Source organism: Delphinus delphis, chromosome 5, assembly GCF_949987515.2.
Source record: "Delphinus delphis chromosome 5, mDelDel1.2, whole genome shotgun sequence".
Classification (NCBI taxonomy): Eukaryota; Metazoa; Chordata; class Mammalia; order Artiodactyla; family Delphinidae; genus Delphinus; species Delphinus delphis.
The window spans coordinates 119,977,388-120,000,738 of record NC_082687.1 but is presented as its reverse complement, the minus strand read 5'-3'; the positions used below and the strand labels follow the sequence as shown (position 1 = coordinate 120,000,738).

The following is a 23,351-nucleotide window of genomic DNA, read 5'->3' as shown; positions in this document are numbered from 1 at the left end:
GTACACAAAATTTAAGAAATGAAAAATTCACAGCAATTCACTAAAGATTTCATATGAAAACTCAAGGCATGTCTCTTCAATAACCCAATAACTCCTAAATCACACTTCTGGAGCCATATTTGTAAGATGGCCTTCAGTGCTTAAAACTAAATTCAAAACTAACCTCACTACCACCCCCTAACCTTTCTCTAATGTTCCCTGACTAAGCATGACTACTGCTTAAATTAGAAATTTGGATTCACTGTTGACTCATCCTTCTTATTTGTTCTCCACATCTAATTCATCACTCTCTTAAGTATTCATCTGCTTAAATGTATCTGGAATCCATCTCCTTCTCTTCCTTCCCCTTGCTAACAACCCAGTTGATGATCATCTCTTCCCTGAACTGTACTACGTCCTTCTATCTGGTCTCCCTGCCTCCAGTCTTATCTCCCTCCAATCACAACACAACACTGCTGACCTGGGGTAAGGCCATATTTCTAACCCAGATCCTGCTAAACATTTTAGTCTAATTTATCCCCACCTCAAGTAATCCACTCCAGTCTCAGTAACAACTTCTCTATTGCATATGATGTTTCTTCTCCATGGTAGAACTTTCAACTCCTTCTCTGCTTAATTCATTCACCTTTAAGGTTCCTATCTTCCCGGATCCTTCTATGTGTGCCCAGAGAATTCTATTCTTGTCCCTGTTATATTTCTTGCACTAAAATTGCCTGCTAAGTGTTCTAACTCCCACAGTAGGCTGTAAATTCCCTCAAGATAGAACAGTTGTCATATTCTCAGTATCTCCAGTACCTCAAGCTCAGTGCCTGGGACATAATATGCACTAAATATTTAATTGAGAATAAACATCCTCATCATCTACTTTAAAAAAAATAAAACTAGGGCTTCCCTGGTGGCGCAGTGGTTGAGAGTCCACCTGCCAATGCAGGGGACACGGGTTCATGCCCCGGTCCGGGAAGATCCCACATGCCGCGGAGCGGCTAGGCCCGTGAGCCATGGCCACTGAGCCTGCGCGTCCGGAGCCTATGCTCCACGACGGGAGAGGGCACAACAGTGAGATGCCTGCGTAACGCAAAAAATAAATAAATAAATAAAACTATTATGTATACAAGGCTGGTTCAACATTCAAAAATCAATTAACAGGCTAAAAGTGAAAAATCAAAGGATCATACCAACAGATACAGAAAAAGCATCTGACAAAATCCAATACCCATTCATGATTAAAACCTCTAGTTTTACTAACTAGGAATAGAGGGGAACTTCCTCAACTTGATAAAGAATATCAACCAACAAAAACCTACAGTTAACATGATACTTAACAGTGAGAAACGAGAAGCTTTCCCACTAAGATCAGGTATGAAGCAAGGTGTCCCCTCTCACCATTCTTTTCCAAATTCATACTAGAAGTTCTAGCTATTGCAATAAGACAAAAAAAGGAAATAAAATGTATACAGATTGGGAAGGAAGAAATAAGACTTTCTTTGTTTGCAGCTGACACAATCATCTATGTTGAAAATCGGAAAGAACTGAGCAAGAATACTCTTAGAACTAATGACTACAGCAAGGTTGCAGGATACAAGGTTAGTAATATACAAGAGTCAATCACTTTCCTATATACCACCAATGAACAAGTGGAATTTGAAATTAAAAACATAGTATCGTACATTAGCAACACAGAAAATGAAATAGGTATAAATTTAACAAATTTTCTACAAGATCTACACGAGGAAAACTATAAAACTCTGATGAAAGATAGCAAAGAGAACTAAATAACTAAAGAAACATTCCATGTTCATTAACAGGAAGACTCAATACTGTCAAGATGTCAATTCTTCCCAACTTGATTTATAGATTCAATGCAATCCCTACCGAAACCCCTGGATATTGGCAAACTGATTCTAAAGTTTATATGGAGAGGCAAAAGACCCACAATAGCCAAGACAACACTGAAGGAGAAAAGCAAAGTTGGAGGACTGACACTACCTGATTTCAAGACTTAAATGTAAAGCTACAGTAATCAACACACTGTGGTACTGGTGAAAGAAAACAAATAGGTCAGGCTTCCCTGGTGGCACAGTGATTGAGAGTCCGCCTGCTGATGCAAGGGACACAGGTTCGTGCCCCGGTCCGGGAAGATCCCACATGCCGTGGAGTGGTTGGGCCCATGAGCCATGGCCACTGAGCCTGCGCGTTTGGAGCCTGTGCTCCTAACAGGAGAGGCCACAACAGTGAGAGGCCCGCATACCACAAAAAAAACAGAAAAAAAAAAAACAAAAAGAAAACAAATAGGTCAATGAACCAGAACGGAGAGCCCAGAAACAGATAAAATAATATAATCGTATATGCACCTTAGCTATGTATATGTATGTATAGACTTATGTATGTTCATTCAAAAGAATAAAAAACAAATTGATAGTAGTTATCAACAAAGAAGGAAGTAGAACTGGTGAGAAGAATAGACCAGGACTGCTTTTTCACATTACATAATTCTGTATTATTTGAAATTTTTGAAGAATTATATACTTATTTGTGAGAATAAAAGTTTTAGTTAATCTACAAAGAAAGATTAGGCTGTGTTTAGGTAAACAGTGTTAATAATACTCTAATAAAAGCGGATATTTAAATGTTGGAGATTAATAGAATTCAAGTCTGACAATCAACCTTTCAATTTTGGACTGGGTTCTTGTTCTTCCATTTTCTCGTGTTTTATCATCTTCTTTCTTGGGTAGAATTATTGTTGGCTCCAAACCAAACAATTCTTGAAGATGTCCATAAAGATCCGAACGATTATACACATGAAATTCAAAGTCATTGACTGTGATGTATAATCTAGTTTCTGCCTTTGGATCTAAAGACATCAATTACAAAAAAAAAAAGTTTTTAGTCAACTTTTTAAAAACTTTAGTCAAAGTTTTAAGTCAAATCTTTTCCACAGCTAAAGTAACTCAAATGATTTCTTTTAAAACAGACGTCTATGATAAAAGGGAATAATATTTTAAAAGCAATAAAACATGGTCAAAAGAAAGAAGAAAGCTGATTTACTACAGTATTTCAATTTAGCACTCTAAAAACAATCTGAATTTCTACATTCTGGGTGTATAACAACAAAACTTAAAGACTGTATGCTAAGAACAGCACAATGCCAATAACAGAGTAAAACTTTACCCCAATATAGCCATAAGTGTATACTAAAATATAAATAGTAAATTGTTCAAAGTATGATGCATTTAAACATCACACTATTATTTGAACTTGTGCATCATAGAAACCAGGACTTTTCATAAATACTAGTTTGTTTTTAAAAACTACGCAATGCTAAAACAAAGATTTTATAAACTGTAGACTCAAATAGTAATCTCAAATAAAAGACAATTATATTAAATATAAGTGACAATAGTAATAAATCCAAATATAGATACGGCACTTGTTCCTACTGAGAAAATAATCTAAGACAGTGCATCTCATGTCAACCAAAAAGGGTCAGAAGAAAGGTACCACAATCAGTGCTTTATTTTGTTATAAATGATACATGTGTTTTTTAAGACTTCTTTTTCAACCTTTATCTGTTTTTATCCCTGTCAAACAAATTCAATTGAAAGGCAATTAAAATTAGATATGACCAGTTAGAATAATTTAATTTTTTTAAATGGGTAAAGAAAATTACCAACTTTCATTTTAGTAGCTTAAGCTGTGGTTTAGTAAGGTACCAAATTTCACCAATATTAATTTCTTCTCAAATTATTAGCAAAACAGCATATGAGATGTCAAACACCCTAAATAAATGTAAATTTTAGTTTAAATTAACAAACGAAAAATACACTGCCACTCATATTTCAAAAATAAGCTGAGGAAAATGAATCAACACATTCATATTTTTATACAGTAATACTTTTACTTTTACTCCAATCAAGGTTTTTTTCCCTCATTACTTCCTGAGACAAGAGAGGAAAAAAAGATAAACACAATCCTTCAAAAAACTAATGCTTAAGAGTTGTAACTTTTCTTATATTTTTTAGACAGCTCTTGACCTATGTTCTCTCTCCTATTTCTTCAGACTTATCAAATGGCTAAAAGCTAAGACGATCCCTAAGCTATTACATAAAGTGTGTTCCCCTTTTTCTTGCTGTAGGTCAAATTCTTAAAATTAAAATAAAAATAAGAAACACACTTTTTTAAAATACATATGAAGTATTCTAAGATTTAATAGTTATAAATATCATTATCATTTTTTTTTTTTTTTTTGTGGTATGCAGGCCTCTCACTGTTGTGGCCTCTCCCGTTGCGGAGCACAGGCTCCGGACGTGCAGGCTCAGCGGCCATGGCTCACGGGCCCAGCCACTCCGTGGCATGTGGGATCTTCCTGAACCGGGCACGAACCCGCGTCCCCTGCATCGGCAGGTGGACTCTCAACCACTGTGCCACCAGGGAAGCCCTCATTATCATTTTTAAATAAGTAAATCAAACTTTATCACTCATTAGGTTTTAAACCTTTCTACAGTAATCACTCATGACCTCTTCTCAAAATGTCAGGGTCAAATATCCAGCAGCCTACTCAAATATCTCCAATTTGATGTCTAACAGGCATCACGCACTTGACATACCCAACCAAACACTCGATTTTCCCACCCAAACCTACTCCACAATATTCCCCACCTTATCAACAGCAAGTCAATCTTTTCAATTGCTCAGGCCAAAAAATTTGACTGCTCTCTTTCTTTCTTGTCCCAGATATTATCAGCAAATCTTGTCAGCTTTTCTTTCAACATATATCCAGAAACCACTCCTCACCACTCTGGCCCAAGTCCCCATCACCTGTTTTAACACAATAGCCTCGTAACTACTCTCCCTGCTTCTGCCCTTATTTCCCTTATGCCTGTGCTTTACACAGTGGCCAGATCTTTCAAAAATCCTATCTAGGGCTTCCCTGGTGGCGAAGTGGTTGAGAGTCCGCCTGCCGATGCAGGGGACACAGGTTCGTGCCCTGGTCTGGGAGGATCCCACATGCCACAGAGCGGCTGGGCCCATGAGCCTGTACTCCACAACGGGAGAGGCCACAACAGTGAGAGGCCCGCGTACCGAAAAAAAAAAAAAAAAAAAAAACCCTAACTAAAATCATGTCACTCTCCTGTTTCCTAATTTTCTGATGGTCTCCTCTCTCATTGATACCAAGTTCCTTTAAAAGTGACATATAAAATCTTATAGGATCTGCACTCTTCTCCCCTTCCAGTCCTCCCTCCAATAAACTGGCCTCCATTTTGGTTATAAACCAGAACCTGAACAACCAGGAAATGTCCTTCCCCCAGATAGTCACAATAACTCATTTCCTTAACTTGCTTCATGTTTCTGTTTAACCATCCGCTATCACTGAAGCCTCTCCCGACTTCCTTATGTACACAGCACCCTCCCTGCAAAACAGCACTCTCTTCTCTACTGACCCTACTCTGACTCTCCTCAATGCCATATTTTCCTCACTCACTCCTCGATGCTACATATATTTACTCGCTAATTATCTGAATCCTTCCCAAGCAAGGATTCAGAATGAAGCAAGCTCTTTAAGAGAAAAAACTTGTTTTATTCACTATCGTTTCTCTGGTGCCTAGAACAATTCTTAGTACATAGTAGGGCTCATTTGTATGAAAGAGGAACAGAGCATCTTACCACAAACCATACTCCTAAGTAAAACAAAAATATCCTCAAACAAATAGATCTAAGACTTTTGGGAAACCCAACATGTGGAAGCATAATAAATGCAAAGTAGGTTATTTTTCTATTCCCACTTTGATCTATACAAGTAGGAATTAATCATTATGCAATTCTTCAAGGTCATAAAGCAACTCAATCAAAATTTACCTCAAAACTCATTTAAGGCATTTGTTTTCAAATTTACTTTTGGAACACTTGATCATGATCCCTGAATACAAATGCCTTGATCGTTAGGAATATACTATAAAGGCCAGTGGATGAGCTACAGAAGGAGCCATGGGGAAAATCAAGAGTCTGGACTAGCTCCTAACTGGATCAGCAGTGATGAATAAACAAATGATGACTGTATAAAAATGGAAACAGGATTATTCTCAATTTGATCTTCAACTTGCTGGACATGCACTTCTGATTCTCTTCTTTCAATATAACCGAAACGAAAGAATATGGCTACATTAACTTACTAAAGACAACAAGGTACAAAGATAAAGGTATTAATCTCTGAAAGTATTTTGAAAACACTGATAAACACTAAATACTTAATACTAAAACACTGCAAGATCCTCTCAACAATCCCTACCCATTTTCCCAACTGTTGTTTTTTTTGCATTATTTATTATTGATTGTCACCTCCCCCAACTAGAATGTAAACTCCTTTAGAGATGATTTTTTCCTGTTGTGTTCACTCTTCTATCCCTGGTGCCTAAAACAGAGCCTGGTATGTAGAAGGGGCTCAATAAATATGTTAAATCCTTAAACAGAAATAATAGATGGGCTTTTAAATTTTAAGTAAGATTGAACAAAATGCCCAGACCACTCTTTTCCTTCCAAAAATCACTTTAGAAAAATACTGAAGAAATAGTGAATCTATAAGCATTTTAAAAGCAGCTTTTGGTTTCATATTTTTAAATAGAGAAATTTAGCTGAGTTCACACTCAACTTCTTTGTTCTATTGCTTCTATTTGTTTCACCTGAATTACTAATAGTCCAGCCAGCAAGCTATGTGATTAAACAGTAAATCAGATCTCCAAGCGTGGTTGATCTCCAAGCTTACATGGCCTTATTCTCTTCAGAGTCTTTGCCCAGGATCTTTTCTGTCAATAATCCCAGCTTTCTGCCATCCCCAGGAAAATTCCATATGGCAATTCCCTGTCCATCTGTCAACCCCTATCCCAACAAACACAGATGCAAAAAGGTGGCCCAAGAGCACACCCATAGAGACAGAAACATAGGAAAAAGCACATACACAGAGGTGAGCACACATATACAGAGGGGGGCATGCACTCATTTAAGCACTCAAACACAGAACCACTCACAAAGACAAACACATACATACATATACTCTCACAGAGCCATCCATGCAGATGCATGAATACAAGTACTACTGTACTAGCATATTCAGTACTCATAGCATCACCCTCACAAGATAAGTATGTACATACAGAGCCCACATGCAGAGGTACCCCACACATAGACTGGGTTACCTTCCCAGGTCAACAGGGCACATCCTCATAAATAAACACCTGCCCTAACAGATAGATGAGCACTCTACCAAAAGACAGATAGGTTTCAAAGGCATGTATCTCTCACATATAGACATGTGAGTACCTGCATGCATACCCACACACACACGTAACTAAGAAGGACCCTGTGAGAACTTCTCAGAATAGAGAGCCACCCATGTCCTCTGCCTGCCTTTGTCTCTAGAAAAACTTTAGTCAAAGAATTAATTTAATCAAAGAAGTGGAAAATGCAGAAAGAAAGGGAAATAGTCAAGCAAGACAAAATAATACTTTAGCCATTAAACAAAGTCAAGGACCTTTAGTTCTTCCTCAAGGACTACGGATAATATTCTGAGCCATGTCATTTGAGCTGTTTTGCAGATACTGAAACCCCCATCAGGTGGAAGAAATTATCTGTATGCTGCCCACAAGCACGCAGACCCCAGACTGATTAGAACCAGAAGGCTGATGATGCTGACTCCCCATGACCTCACCACCAACCAATCAGAAGAATGTCCACAAGCTAATGACAATTTGCTCCTTGAACACTATAAGATTCCTCACTACCCGCTCCAGGGTGGGACACACAGTCTTGAGGACATTAGCCCGTTGTGGCCCCCTTTACCTGGCAAAGTAATAAAGCTATTTCTTTCTACTTCACCCAAAACTCTGTCTCTGAGATTTAATCCAGCACCAGTGTACAGAGGCCTAATTTCAGCAACATACATATACAGCTTTTCTGGGGGGGAAAGAAGAAAGTTGGGGAATCCTACACTAGATTCTCCAGGAATTAGAAAAAGGCAGTAAATAAACAGTAGAAAGGATATAAGATTGGATTCCTGTAACATTATTTACCAATGCTGTGACCTAAGGCAAGTACCTTAACCATGCTGAGCCTCATTTTTCTCATCTATAAAATGAGAATACCTCTACCTACCTGTAGGATTGCTGTATACCATAAATACTAGTTAGTTCCCTTGACTTTGCAGGTCAAATCCTTACTAGTCATATAAATTATGTATTCACTTTTGATTTGTACTGAATTCTCTTCTTTTTAAATAATTTTTCATTTCATAATATGACATAATGTTCATCATAATAACAAAAGCAGCTCACCTCTATCGAACAGTTGCTATGTTCCAGGAACTGTTCTAGGCACTTTACTCATATAATCTCATTTAATCCTCACAACAACCTTAGCAGTCAGAGCCCAAGATTATATAACTAGGAAGCAGACTAAAATCCAGGTCTCTAAATAGGTTCTTAACCACAAAATAAAATTACTTATCAATTATATTAATAAATGTAATGACTATTTCAAAAGCAAAAAAGTTATTAATCCCTGAAAACAGAAATGTACAAAACGGGTCCAGTTATTTCTTTGCATTTTATAAAAAAAAAAAAAACTGATCAATAGTCAAAACTTAAATGTAGTATTTAATTGTTAAATTCTGGTAACACTAGATTTCTCACTGACATTTATCTCTCCTGGAAATTTTAAAAGCAGTTTTTAGGTTTCATTCATTCTGATGATACTGGGAGCCAAATGGAAAACTTTATTTTATACATAATTTAAGAAAGGTATAATCAACTGGCTCTTTTAAATCTTCTCTCTACATTAACACTGCTCTATCCTTGAAGGCAGAAATTTTCTCTTTCTCATACTCCTTGTCATCTAACATTCACATAATGGGCTTCCCAAACTCATTTTTTAATAAAATACCCAATAGATAGAAGTATAGACATAAAAGGCTTTTAACAAGCAGTTAATTTATGGAGGAAAAAAGTAAATGAATGTTGTAGAACAGCTTAAGTCTCCTAAGCAAACAGCTAATTGAGACTTCTTGTTTTCCAAAGGGAAATCAGGAAAAAGGCACTTATTTAATTATATAATTGGGACACATGTTATTTGCAGTAAAAAATCTAAAGTGCAGAAGTGCTGACAAAGCCTTGTAATACTTAGAATCGACACTTAGCACAAAGACAAAATAGTCTGCTGACCTTTTAAGAATTGTTCAGGGATTTTTATTTCCTTTATGTATTTAACAAACAAGATCTAGATGCTACAAATTTAAAAGTACTAGATTATATTAGGCTAAAACTTCTAAGCAACAAAATAACAGAAAGGGACATACTTTACCATCATCCTTTCGCTTCTCAACAGCCCAAGAATTCCTCTGGATAAGAAGGATGCATGCCTAGTTTGTCAGACTAGTATGAATTTAAACACTATGATATATCACCACATATTAAGAGGCAACTGGCCCTGCTATTTATTTTCCAAAAGAATCCCTTAAAATTAAATACCCTAAAAATAAAATTTTTGACTGATATCCTCATTAAGTGGCCTTTAGCCAACAACCACCTATAACAGATCACTAATTCGTGACCTAGGGCATATTTCACAACAAACTCTATGGTAAATGAATTAGATGTGTTCTGTTTTCTCTTTTTTAAAGGGTTAAACTGGACAAGTGACAACTTTAAATCTGCTCCTGGCTTAAATTATCCCAACCAAGCTCTATGGCATAGTAGTGTCAGCACTTAACACACCTCTTTTCTCATAATAGAGCAGCTCTAAAACTTCCTAATGAAAATCTTGGTCCTACCCACCAATGGGGCCTATCTCCTTGGAAGGCTAGTGGCCATGTATCTTCTCAGGCACATGCCCCAGTTAGGCTTCTAAATTTTCCACCAAGAACTATCAATCATCTCTACTTCCTGCTTGGTTAACTGTCAAAGCACATGGATCTTCCCTTAATCAGCAAGAAGTAATATCCAGAATGTAAGGTCTTGCTACTGAATAGAGCTCACTATTTTAACCTATATTCCATAATATTGTCCAACTTTTTATCAAAAGCTTACTTTGCAGCCTGTTCATTCCTCTACACTATATTCTACTGATAAATTCTGTCCCTTATAAATGCTAGACTAATAATGTACTTAGACCAAACTGCTAATTCCTGCACTGTTATGTGGCATTGTGTCTTTACCTTTGAAGGGTGTAACTGTGAGCACATTGTTAAGAACGTCATCCTTTACAACAAAGAATATCTTTTAAAAGCATATGGAAGAGAAACTTCTTTGACCATTCACCAAAGCTGTGCTATTCATGAGCACATACATTTAAATTTTTAAATGTAGGTAAAACTATGAGCAAATAATTAGAATTATAAAAGTGATAACTGATAAAGTCTACCAACTTTTAACATCACTGTAAAATGGAGGGGTGAGATCTTTTTTCTACTGCAAACCGCTGGCATAAAAAAAATGAGAAAGAACAATTTGGAAAAAATAATTTAAATGTTATTCAATATTAAGAAAAACATAAAATATCCAAAAATTATGGTAATATTTCTGTTCTACATTATGGACAATTACAGAGGGAGAGCAGAGACACAGATTTATGTTAACATTAAGAGTGACAAAAAGAATTCAAGACACAAAGAAATGACAGGGAGAGCCAGTCAAGGAAGGGCTAATATTTGAGCTATTATATTAGTCTTGGGTTATGCATCTCAAGTAGTGATTACATTTTGCTATATTCTCTGAAATGAGCTAAGTTCATATCACTCCCCTGCCCAAAAACCTTTCACGGCAGTGGCTGCCAGGTGTTCAATATCCTCCATAGCACAGCTTCCAAATTATCCCCTATTATTCCTTTACCTTATATTTACCACCAAATGGAGTTGTTAATTCCTAAACATCCATTTTCCAACCTTATTGCCATTGGTCAAACCAGTTATTCCATCTGAGCTACCCTCCCACCCACTCCGCCTCTGCATGACACAGTCCTACTCACTGTCATCATCAAGCATGCTGCCTAAGAGATGGAACTTTCACAACAGCCCTCCATCTACCATTCTGCTTCTTGACCAATGGGCAGAACTTTCAACATCATCAAACCATGAACCAGCTGGGACCACACCAAGTGGTCCATACAAAAGTTGGTATGGACCAACTTTGAAGATGGTTCTCAGTATTTTTCCTTAACACACACTCATTGCTCCATTTTTTCTTTAATTACAATTGTTTGTATGCATGTATTCCCTCAAGTGGATGTGGATAGCACCTCTTTTTTTTATCCCCCACTCCAACTTAACACAATGATCAGTAAAGTGAATTCAAAATAAAAATCTGTTCAATTAGGTAAAGATTTTTATCAAAAGTTACCTCTTTCCTAAAGAACTTGGGTCAGTTACTCTTGACCCTCATCCATGTGTTTTGGTGAATAGCAATCCACTTTAAGATGTTACATTTCATGATAAAATGAATTATTTTCTTCAAAAAAAAAAGACTATAAACAATTTAGGATGGTATTCCCTGTGTCAAAGAATATTCTGAAATGGGCAATCGCGGTAGGCTTAGTTTAAGTCGTGCAGTTGCCTCTGGATACTGCAAATGTCTTCATTCCTCCCCATAAGCTGTGATCAGTATTTACCCATAAGAACTTCTAAGGAACCTTCTTAGGCCACATTTGACAAGGTTGTCTTATAAATATAAGAAGCACTAGACTGGAAGTTAGCAGACCTGGGTTTTTGTCCCAATTTTACCAGCTATAATCACAGTAGTTTCTGATTTTCCATCTGCCAAATGAGGGGTTTTGAGAACATTAATTGTTTCCAAATTGGTAACAGATTTTGAGAAAAATTGGTTGTTTCCTAACTGTGTTCCTTAGAATCCTGGGGTAAAAAGCATGGGGTGGAGGTGCCCTAAGGCCGAATGGGCTTCCTCACCCCACCACCCCCTACAGCTTTACCAGTTCACATGAACATTTTAAAACACTAAAAAAAAAAAAAAAAAAAAAAATTGGGAATAAAATTCCTAATATAAATATACAAATAGTTTTTTTATCACAAACAAGCTATATAAATGAAGAGAATTTTTGTTTCAGCTCCATTGTAACCTTGTTAACAACAAAGCTTATGTTAACTAAACATGTAAAGAGAAAAAAAAAAAGATTAAGTCAAAACAGCAAGTCACCTAACAGACTACAAGATTAAAAGAAGCATGATGTGCTGAGGAAAAATATTCTCCTAAAGTAATCTATCTCTAAGGAACAAATCAGATGGACTTTTCAAACTAAATCAGAGGCAGAAATACTGGGCCTGCACAAAGTTAAGTAAATGTGTTAGAAGCTGGGACTGAGCTCAAAAAAACTTGGCTCTCAGGAATGAGCTTTAACCATCTCTAAAGTGTAAGATATCTTTACTTAACTGCCACCTTTAAAGACTTAAAAATTAAAAAAAAAAAAAGCAAGAAAATTCTCTCCACAACATTTAACATGGTTAACAGTGTAGCAAAGTGACTCAAAATTTTGAATTTATTCAGATTTCATAAAAAGTCAAAACTTAAAAGATTCCCAATGCACTAACATAATATCTAAAGAACACTTTTTTTTTCCTGTGAGAATGCTTCTAGTAAATGCTAAGAAAAGAGGTAAAAAGGTTGGTTTAACAACTGATATTCTAAAATCACAGACTGAAGACTGGTAATAACATACAGCCAGCCATTCTTAATCACAGATGAAAGATTGTAAAAATCCTATTCCAAAGTCCCACAGAATACTTTTATCATATGAAGTCACTCAGCCTCTGTTCAAAATTATCTAATGTACAACTCTAATTTTTAGAAAACTTTTTCCAGACATGAAATTTGCCATTATTTCTTCTAATCATTCTGATTTCATTACCTCTTCAGATGTCAAATTGTAACCAACTAATGCCAACCTTTTCAAGGTAGAGTACATTATTATGTATTATATAGGAGGGGCAAAAGATACGTGGGAGCAAGGAAATGACAGTTTAAAAAAAGACTAAACAATGGTGAAACAACAGCAAAATCTAAAAGTAATTTAGGATAGCTCAAAGTTTTGATAAGTTTTAAAACTTTTGGAACTTTAAACCTATTTTCCTATACAAACAAGTTATATACGATGGTAAGATTCCTAGGTGAGCTCACACACACACACACACACACACACACACACACACACAAAACCCAACATTTAATTGCAAAATTCCAAAGTTATACAGAACCAACCACCATTTCAGAATCTCAATGGGGTGCCAGAAACAGAGGTCTTCATCGCTAAGAAAAGGTGGAGGGGTTTCATCCTCTTTTGACCTTACACTCCCAGGTCCCACTTAAAATCTCTGTAGTTATCAAAGTATGGTCCAGGGACCTCTGGGGAGATACTGAAACCCTTTTCGGAGGACCACAAAGTCAGAATTATTTTGATAGTATTATACTAACATGTTTGACTTTTTCTCATTCTCCCATGAGTGGACAGTGGAGTTTTTTAAAGGCTACATGAAGTATATGGTACAACAGACTGAATATAAAAGCAGAGGTGAGAATTCAATTATCTTCCATTAGGATATTTCAAATATTTGCAAAATATAAAACAGTGTCACTCTTTTCACTAATTTTTTTGCTTTGGAAAAGTTATTCTTCATTAAATTTGTTATTTATTTTAATATGTAATGGATTTATGATAGGTATTTTTAATGAAATAAAAACGTTTCTATAATGATCAGGCTTAATTTTGAATGCAGTAAATATAAATAGATATAACTTACATGAATAAAAGCTCTTTGGAATCCTCAATAATTTAGAACAATGTAATAGGTTCCTGAGATCAAAAATGTTTGAGAATCAATATTCTAGAAAGTAAAGACAAGGTGTACTCTCCTTGAGGCCACTGGTGTGGTTAATGTAGAGAAGGAAGGGTACATTCACAGACAGGAACACCTACAGTTGTGAAATGAAGATTTGAGGACAATATTCTGAGAGAAAATTCTGATGATAAAAAGCAGAACCAGAAGAGAGTCAAAGTCTGCAATTCCTCTTTTCTGCTCATCCTTACCATAGTAGATAAATGAGAATTAGTCACAATGTCACGTAAAAGTATAAATAAAGTCAAAGAAGCTGAAAAGTAAGAGAAGTGTCTTAGTAGAATGATTAAAGAGTGCTAGGAAGGCCACTCTAACCACAGTATGGGATTAAGTCCATAGATGTAATAGGAGGTAAGGGTGGAAATGTGGGTAAGGGTCATACTGAGAATAACCCTAAGTAAATAATAGGCTAAAGAAACTACATTTAACCATGCAAGAGGAAAGCTGCTGAAGGATTTCCAGCCAAGGGGTATTAAAATCAGTTCTGTAAACTCCAAAGCTTTTAAAAATATTTTTAACTATTACAAAATGTGAGACATTCCAACATCTACAAATGAAAATTCTGATTATATGACTGAAGATTTCAAACACATGAAAAAATGAAAGCTCACCATGTTGCTTCTGCTTTGGGTTATACATTTTCCACCACCGAAAAATTATAAATCCATCTTGAATTCTAAGCAAGATAAATTACAGAAATGAAAGCTTAAGTAACAATTTCCTTAACTCATTTCTTAATTAGTTATTATAAAATGCAGGCAATTGATAATAAGGAAATACACAAAATTTTCAACAGGACACTAGCATACCAAGATGTTTCATAATCTTCCAGTTAAGAAAGGAAAAGAAGATTTGCAAAGCTCTTAGATTCTTCTATTTAGGTAAACTGTAATAGCACATTACATTTAACAGGAAAATAAAGTGTTAACAGAAAAAACTTTTTCTTTTATAAATTTAAATTTAAAATTTTTAAAATTTAAAAAAGGAGTTAAAATTATATAAACTAAAAGCCAAATCTTCAAAGGGGGATATTAGCACACTAAGGGAAAACTTTTAAAGATTTTCTTTCATTTCTACAATGATACAACACTTCATATCCCAGAAGCATGGAATTATAGCTTAACTTTTCCTTTTTACTTTTAACTTGGAAATAATTTTAGACTCACAAAGAAGTTACCTCTCTGTTATAAGTGAGGTATGAGGGCTGCCAAACCCTAGCACCTCTCAACTAATTCCATATCTTCAAGTTTTATCTAAGTAACAAATTTTAAGCAAATCACAAAAATAAGAGTAAGATTTTCTTTCAAGGCTTACAGAAGATGGAATATATCAAACATATGAACTATCATTTCTTATTATATTCAGATTTCATTTCCACCTTAAGGTAAAATTAGAAATGCTAGTAAGCGCTAAAAAATTCTAAAAACTTACTATCTATACTAAGGAACTAATGGATGAGAGTTATCAACGTCTCTGATCCTTGCTTACATAACAAATGACCACAATGAATTCTACAACAAAAATGGTCAGGTAATCTAATGGCTCAATATTTAAAACTACAGATGATATAAGATTATTCATTTCCATAAGCTGCTATTCAATAATATTTTGCCAGCTTAAACCTTAGCTAAATTAGTCCACTGATAGAAACATTTAAAAAAATCAATTCACCAAGTATGAGTCACTGAAGAAAATGATTTTTGATTTATGATTTTATTTGAAAAGGCCAACATTTCTCATATAAAAAGCAAGTCATATTCAATACAGTATCATAATCAAGAAAAATTTTGAAATATTTCAAATTTGTTTAAGATGGGCCCACATTTATTTATGTATTTATTCTTACCTAATAGACATGTCTTCTGTAATGTAATAGATTTCACGAACCATGACTTTTCCAGAAAGAACAGAGAAAGAAAAGGAGCCTGTTGTAGGAAAAAAACAACAGCAATTAATGTAATTGTTTTGAAAGACAGTAGAGCCCTTAAAGCTTTAAATGCTCCTAGCATTCAATTTACTCAATAATTAAATGTTCTCTCCCTACTCCCTTTCTGATATCCTTAAAGCCTTACTAACCTTCTAACATTTTTCCCTCAAATATAATAAAAGTGCCACACATATCATCACTATGAACTGAGCTACTAAATAACTATATGAGAACATTATTTTATTTTATTTTATTTTTTGAGAACACTAGTTTAAACAGCTACTTCCTATGGATAAGTCCCTTAACTAGGCATAGCCATTAAATAAACCCAAAGCAGTGCAGGGGGCAGACAGGAGAAACAAGAAGAACTACAATCCTGAAGCCTGTGGAACAAAATCCACATTCACAGAAACACAGACAAGATGAAAAGGCAGAGGGCTATATACCAGATGAAGGAACAAGATAAAACCCCAGAAAAACAACTAAATGAAGTGGAGATAGGCAACCTTCCAGAAAGAGAATTCAGAATAATGATAGTGAAGATGATCCAGGACCTCAGAAAAAGAATGGAGGCAAAGATCGAGAAGATGCAAGAAATGTTTAACAAAGACCTAGAAGAATTAAAGAACAAACAAACAGAGATGAACAATACAATAACTGAAATGAAAACTACACTAGAAGGAATCAATAGCAGAATAACTGAGGCAGAAGAATGGATAAGTGACCTGGAAGACAGAATGGTGGCATTCACTGCTGCGGAACAGAATAAAGAAAAAGGAATGAAAAGAAATGAAGACAGCCTAAGAGGCCTCTGGGACAACATTAAACGCAACAACATTCACATTATAGGGGTCCCAGAAGGAGAAGAGAGAGAGAAAGGACCAGAGAAAATATTTGAAGAGATTATAGTCAAACACTTCCCTAACATGGGAAAGGAGGTAGCCACCGAAGTCCAGGAAGCGCAGTGAATCCCATACAGGATAAACCCAAGGAGAAACACGTCGAGACACATAGTAATCAAATTGGCAAAAATTAAAGACAAAGAAAAATTATTAAAAGCAGGAAAGGAAAAACGACAAACAGCATACAAGGGAACTCCCATAAGGTTAACAGCTGATTTCTCAGCAGAAACTCTACAAGCCAGAAGGGAGTGGCATGATATACTTAAAGTGATGAAAGGGAAGAAACTACAACTACCCTACAGGCAAGATTACTTTACCTGACAAGGATCTCATTCAGATTCGATGGAGAAATCAAAAGTTTTACAGACAAGCAAAAGCTAAGAGAATTCAGCACCACCAAACCAGCTCTACAACAAATGCTAAAGGAACTTCTCTAAGTGGGAAACACAAGAGAAGAAAAGGACCTACAAAAACAAACCCAAAACAATTAAGAAAATGGTCATAGGAACCTACATATCGATAATTACCTTAAATGTTAATGGATTAAATGCTCCAACCAAAAGACACAGGCTTGCTGAATGGATACAAAAACAAGACCCATATATATGCTGTCTACAAGAGACCCACTTCAGACCTAGGGACACATTCAGACTGAAAGTGAGGGGATGGAAAAAGATATTCCATGCAAATGGAAATCAAAAGAAAGCTGGAGTAGCAATTCTCATATCAGATAAAATAGACTTTAAAATAAAGAATGTTACAAGAGACGAGGAAGGACACTACATAATGATCAAGGGATCAATCCAAGAAGAAGATATAACAATTATAAATATATACGCACCCAACATAGGAGCACCTCAATACATAAGGCGACTGCTAACAGCTATAAAAGAGGAAATCGACAGTAACACAATAATAGTGGGGGACTTTAACACCTCACTTACACCAATGGACAGATCACCCAAAATGGAAATAAATAAGGAAACAGAAGCTTTAAATGACACAACAGACCAGATAGATTTAACTGATATTTATAGGACATTCCATCCGAAAACAGCAGATTACACTTTCTTCTCAAGTGCGCATGGAACATTCTCCAGGATAGATCACATCTTGGGTCACAAATGAAGCCTCAGTAAATTTCAGAAAAATGAAATCATATCAAGCATCTTGTCTGACCACAACGCTATGAGATTAGAAGCCAATTACAGGGAAAAAAACATGTAAAAAACACGTACACATGGAGACTAAACAATACGTTACTAAATAACCAAGAGATCACTGAAGAAATCAAAGAGGAAATCAAAAAATACCTAGAGACAAATGACAATGAAAACACGACGATCCAAAACCTATGGGATGCAGCAAAAGCAGTTCTAAGAGGGAAGTTTATAGCTATACAAGCCTACTTCAAGAAACAAGAAAAATCTCAAGTAAACAATAAAAACTTACACCTAAAGGAACCAGAGAAAGAACAAACAAAACCCAAAGTTAGCAGAAGGAATGAAATCATAAAGATCAGAGCAGAAATCAATGAAATAGAAACAAAGAAAACAATAGCAAAGATCAATAAAACTAAAAGATGGTTCTTTGAGAAGATAAATAAAATTGATAAACCATTAGCCAGACTCATCAAGAAAAAGAGTGAGAAGACTCAAATCAATAAAATTAGAAATGAAAAAGAAGTTAAAACAGACACTGCAGAAATACAAAGCATCCTAAGAGACTACTACATGCAACTCTATGCCAATAAAATGGAGAACCTGGAAGAAATGGACAAATTTTTAGGAAGGTATAACCTTCCAAGACTGAACCAGGAAGAAACAGAAAATATGAACAGACCAATCACAAATAATGAAATTGAAACTGTGATTAAAACTCTTCCAACAAACAAAAGTCCAGGACTTCACAGGTGAATTCTATCAAACATTTAGAGAAGAGCTATCACCCATCCTTCTCAAACTCTTCCAAAAATTGCAGAGGAAGGAACACTCCCAAATTCATCCTATGAGGCCACCATCACCCTGATACCAAAACCAGACAAAGACACTACAAAAAAAGAAAATTACAGACCAATATCACTGATGAATATAGATGCAAAAGTCAACAAAATACTAGCAAACAGAATCCAACAACACATTAAAAGAATCATACACCATGATCAAGTCAGATTTATCCCAGGGATGCAAGGATTCTTCAATATATGCAAATCAATCAATGTGATCCACCATATTAACAAATTGAAGAATAAAAACCATACGATCATCTCAATAGATGCAGAAGATGCTTCCGACAAAATTCAACACCCATTTATGATAAAAACTCTCCAGAAAGTGGGCATATAGGGAACCTACCTCAACATAATAATGGCCATATATGACAAACCCACAGCAAACATCATTCTCAATGGTGAAAACTGAAAGCATTTCCTCTAACATCAGGAATGAGACAAGGATGTCCACTCTTGCCATTATTATTCAACATAGTTTTGGAAGTCCTAGCCATGGCAATCAGAGAAGAAAAAGAAATAAAACGAATACAAACTGGAAAAGAAGAAGTAAAACTGTCACTGTTTGCAGATGACATGATACTATACATAGAGAATCCTAAAAATGCCACCAGAAAACTTCTAGAGCTAATTGATGAATTTGGTAAAGTTGCAGGATACAAAATTAATGCACAGAAATCTCTTGCATTCCTATACACTAATGATGAAAAATCTGAAAGAGAAATTATGGAAACACTCCCATTTACCATTGCAACCAAAAGAATAAAATACCTAGGAATAAACCTACCTAGGGAAACAAAAGACCCGTATGCAGAAAACTATAAGACACTGATAAAAGAAATTAAAGATGATACCAACAGATGGAGAGATATACCATGTTCTTGGATTGGAAGAATCAATATTGTGAAAATGACTATACTACCCAAAGCTATCTACAAATTCAATGCAATCCCTATCAAATTACCAATGGCATTTTTTACGGAACTAGAACAAATCATCTTAAAATTCGTATGGAGACACAAAAGACCCCAAATAGCCAAAGCAGTCTTGAGGGAACAAAACAGAGCTGGAGGAATCAGACTCCCTGACTTCAGACTATACTACAAAGCTACAGTAATCAAGAAACTATGGTAGTGTCACAAAAACAGAAACATAGATCAATGGAACAAGACAGAAAGCCCAGAGATAAACCCACGCACCCATGGTCAACTAATCTATGACAAAGGAGGCAAAGATATACAATGGAGAGAAGACAGTCTCTTCAATAAGTGGTGATGGGAAAACTGGACAGCTACATGTAAAAGAATGAAATTAGAACACTCCCTAACACCATACACAATAATAAACTCAAAATGGATTCGAGACCTAAATGTAAGACCGGACACTATAAAACTCTTAGAGGAAAACATAGGAAGAACACTCTTTGACACAAGCCACAGCAAGATCTTTTTTGATCCACCTCCTAGAGTAATGGAAATAAAAACAAAAATAAACAAATGGGACCTAATGAAACTTCAAAACTTTTGCACAGCAAAGGAAACCATAAACAAGACCAAAAGACAACCCTCAGAATGGGAGAAAATATTTGCAAACGAATCAACGGACAAAGGATTAATCTCCAAAATATATAAACAGCTCATGCAGCTCAATATTAAAGAAACAAACAACCCAATCCAAAAATGGGCAGAAGACCTAAATAGACATTTCTCCAAAAAAGACATACAGATGGTCAAGAAGCTGCTCAACATCACTAATTATGAGAGAAATGCAAATCAAACGTACAATGAGGTATCACCTCACACCAGTTAGAATGGGCATCATCAGAAAATCTACAAACAACAAATGCTGGAGAGGGTGTGGAGAAAAGGGAACCCTCTTGCACTGTTGGGGGGAATGTAAATTGATACAGTCACTATGGAGAACAGTATGGAGGTTCCTTAAAAAACTAAATATAGAATTACCATATGATCCAGCAATCCCACTACTGGGCTCATACCCAGAGAAAACCATAATTCAAAAAGACACATGCACCCCAATGTTCATTGCAGCACTATTTACAATAGCCAGGTCATGGAAGCAACCTAAATGCCCATCGACAGACGAATGGATAAAGAAGTAGTGGTACATATATACAATGGAATATTACTCAGCCATAGAAAGGAACGAAATTGAGTCATTTGTTGAGACGTGGATGGATCTAGAGACTGTCATACAGAGAGAAGTAAGTCAGAAAGAGAAAAACAAATATCGTATATTAACGCATGTATGTGGAACCTAGAAAAATGGTACAGATGAACTGGTTTGCAGGGCAGAAGTTGAGACACAGATGTAGAGAACAAACGTATGGACACCAAGGGGCGAAAACCGCAGTGGGGTGGGGATAGTGGTGTGCTGAATTGGGTGATTGGGATTGATATATATACACTGATGTGTATAAAATTGATGACTAGTAAGAACCTTCAGTATAAAAAACAAACAAACAGAAAACCCAAAGCAGTGACTAATTCACCATTCTTCTCCATTAATTTGGGTGACTCCAGGAACCAGTCATTGCCTCAAATTAATGAAAGAGTACTTATGTTTGAGAGAAGTTTTATTTATGACCACTAAGAGGTACTCAACTCTAAGGAAGATCAGAAACATTCTATTTGCTGACTCCTCACCCCTTTTCCCCAGTGGTTTAGGGCTTTCTAAGGCATATAACTTCCTAATACACCCTCCTATCTATTTGCAAACTTCCCATTTATAAGTAGTCAAGCTAAACTAATAAAGAAGGCTACAAAATGAAATACACAAGATGATTCCACTTACAGTTATAGATTTTTTAGGTATCAGTTTAAAAAAAAACAGTAAAACTTCATCAAGCATTAGAAATTTTCTTTGGATAGCAGGACCTCAAGAAACTTCTAGTTCCATATTTTATATGTCTAGATTTTTCAAATTATTTTAATGATTATCTCTTATGAGCCAAAAAAAAAAAAAAAAGGCTTAGAAACACTTTAAGAAATAAGAATGAGGTAAAGGACATAACCAAGTGGTAGTTCAACTCTACTTGAAGTATATGCTATATGAGAGAAATTCCAGTTAGATTAGTTTAACTTTCATAAAACAAAGGTAAATTCCTAAAGCTACTATCTGTTTATAACATACATATTTACAATATACATCTCAAGATTACACAGAAGAAAAAAATTACTCAAAACTTACCAATATGGATATAGCCATGCTTGTATAATCTGTTAAGAACCAGTGTTAAAATAAGACCAACATTCCGAGAATTATAATATGTGAGATAAATAATCCATCCACAGGACAAAATGGTAGCTGTTGGGAGAAAAAAATGCAGAAAATAAAGGATCTCACTATATGTTTCCTTCAATCATCTTAGTATCTCAATAAAAATTTGTTAGTGAAAGATCATTTATCATGTTCAGAAACAAGAGGATTTACTTCCATATGGTAAAATGTCCTCTTACAATTTAATAACTTGAATTTTCAAAACCAGAAGTTGATTCTTTATCCAACTTTCTTCATTCCCTGTAAGTCATTAGCCAGAAAAACACAGATTTCAATCAGATGAAGTAAAGCAATGTTTCAAGTAAAACTGCTTCTCTTTTTTTCCTGTTTTCTTTTTCACTCCTTTGTACTGCTTTAGTTATTAAACATACACAAAGATGTTCTGGGACGAAAAAGTCCATATTTCTGAATATTATGAAAAAGAAAACTACCTTTATTAGGCTAAAAGCTCACTTCTAATACAGTCCACTTAAAAATAAAGAAAACTTTTTTTTTTACATCAGAGAAAAGTCACTTTTTTTTTAAATAAATTTATTTATTTTATTTTTGGCTGTGTTAGATCTTTGTTGCTGCGCACGGGCTTTCTCTAGTTGTGGCGAGCGGGGCTACTCTTCGTTGCGGGGTGCGGGCTTCTCATTGTGGTGGCTTCTCTTGTTGTGGAGCATGGGCTCCAGGCGCATGGGCTTCAGTAGTTGTGGCACATGGGCTCAGTAGCTGTGGCTCACGGGATCTAGAGTGCAGGCTCAGTAGTTGTGGCACACGGGCTTAGCTGCTCCATGGCATGTGGGATCTTCCTGGATCAGGGCTCGAACCCGTGTCCCCTGCACTGGCAGGTGGATTCTTAACCACTGTACCACCAGGGAGGGAAGCCCGAAAAGTCACTTTTTAAAAAGTCAACAGTCTCTGCTTTTAAACTACTATTGGAAAAAAGTGACAATTTTAACCTACTTCAAGATATATCTATATTAAATAGGCCACCAAATACTATTTTGCTGCAATTGATAAGACGATAACTTACTTTTAAAGAACACCAGTAAATATTACTACAGTAAACAATATTCTAAATTTGATCATGAGTTTTTCATGAAAAGTTTATGGTCACTTATAAAATTTATAGTATTCCCAAAAAACCTAGTTCGTAAACACACAAAACGTGAAACACAAGAAAGTATTTTTCAATAAATTTTCTTTTACTTATCCATTTAAATAGTATAACTATTTTCTAGATTAAGACAGTAATATAAAGCAATTTAATAGGTGTAACCTTTTAGTACCATCATATTAAGTTCGTAAAATTTTTTAAAAATTATTTAACATAGGGCTTCCCTGGTGGTA

At 35.5% G+C, this 23,351-nt stretch overlaps 1 protein-coding gene across 1 annotated transcript in view; it reads right to left on the bottom strand.

Annotated features, from left to right (window-relative positions):
• BLTP1 (bridge-like lipid transfer protein family member 1) overlaps positions 1–23,351 on the bottom strand; it is a 204,572-nt gene that overhangs the window by 163,039 nt on the left and 18,182 nt on the right. The window contains exons 4-7 of the mRNA XM_060013201.1: positions 21,927–22,043; positions 15,729–15,807; positions 14,494–14,558; positions 2,665–2,851 (exon numbers count right to left, since the gene is read on the bottom strand). Of these exons, the coding sequence (XP_059869184.1) occupies positions 2,665–2,851; positions 14,494–14,558; positions 15,729–15,807; positions 21,927–22,043 (448 nt within the window). The remainder of the gene's footprint in view (positions 1–2,664; positions 2,852–14,493; positions 14,559–15,728; positions 15,808–21,926; positions 22,044–23,351) is intronic.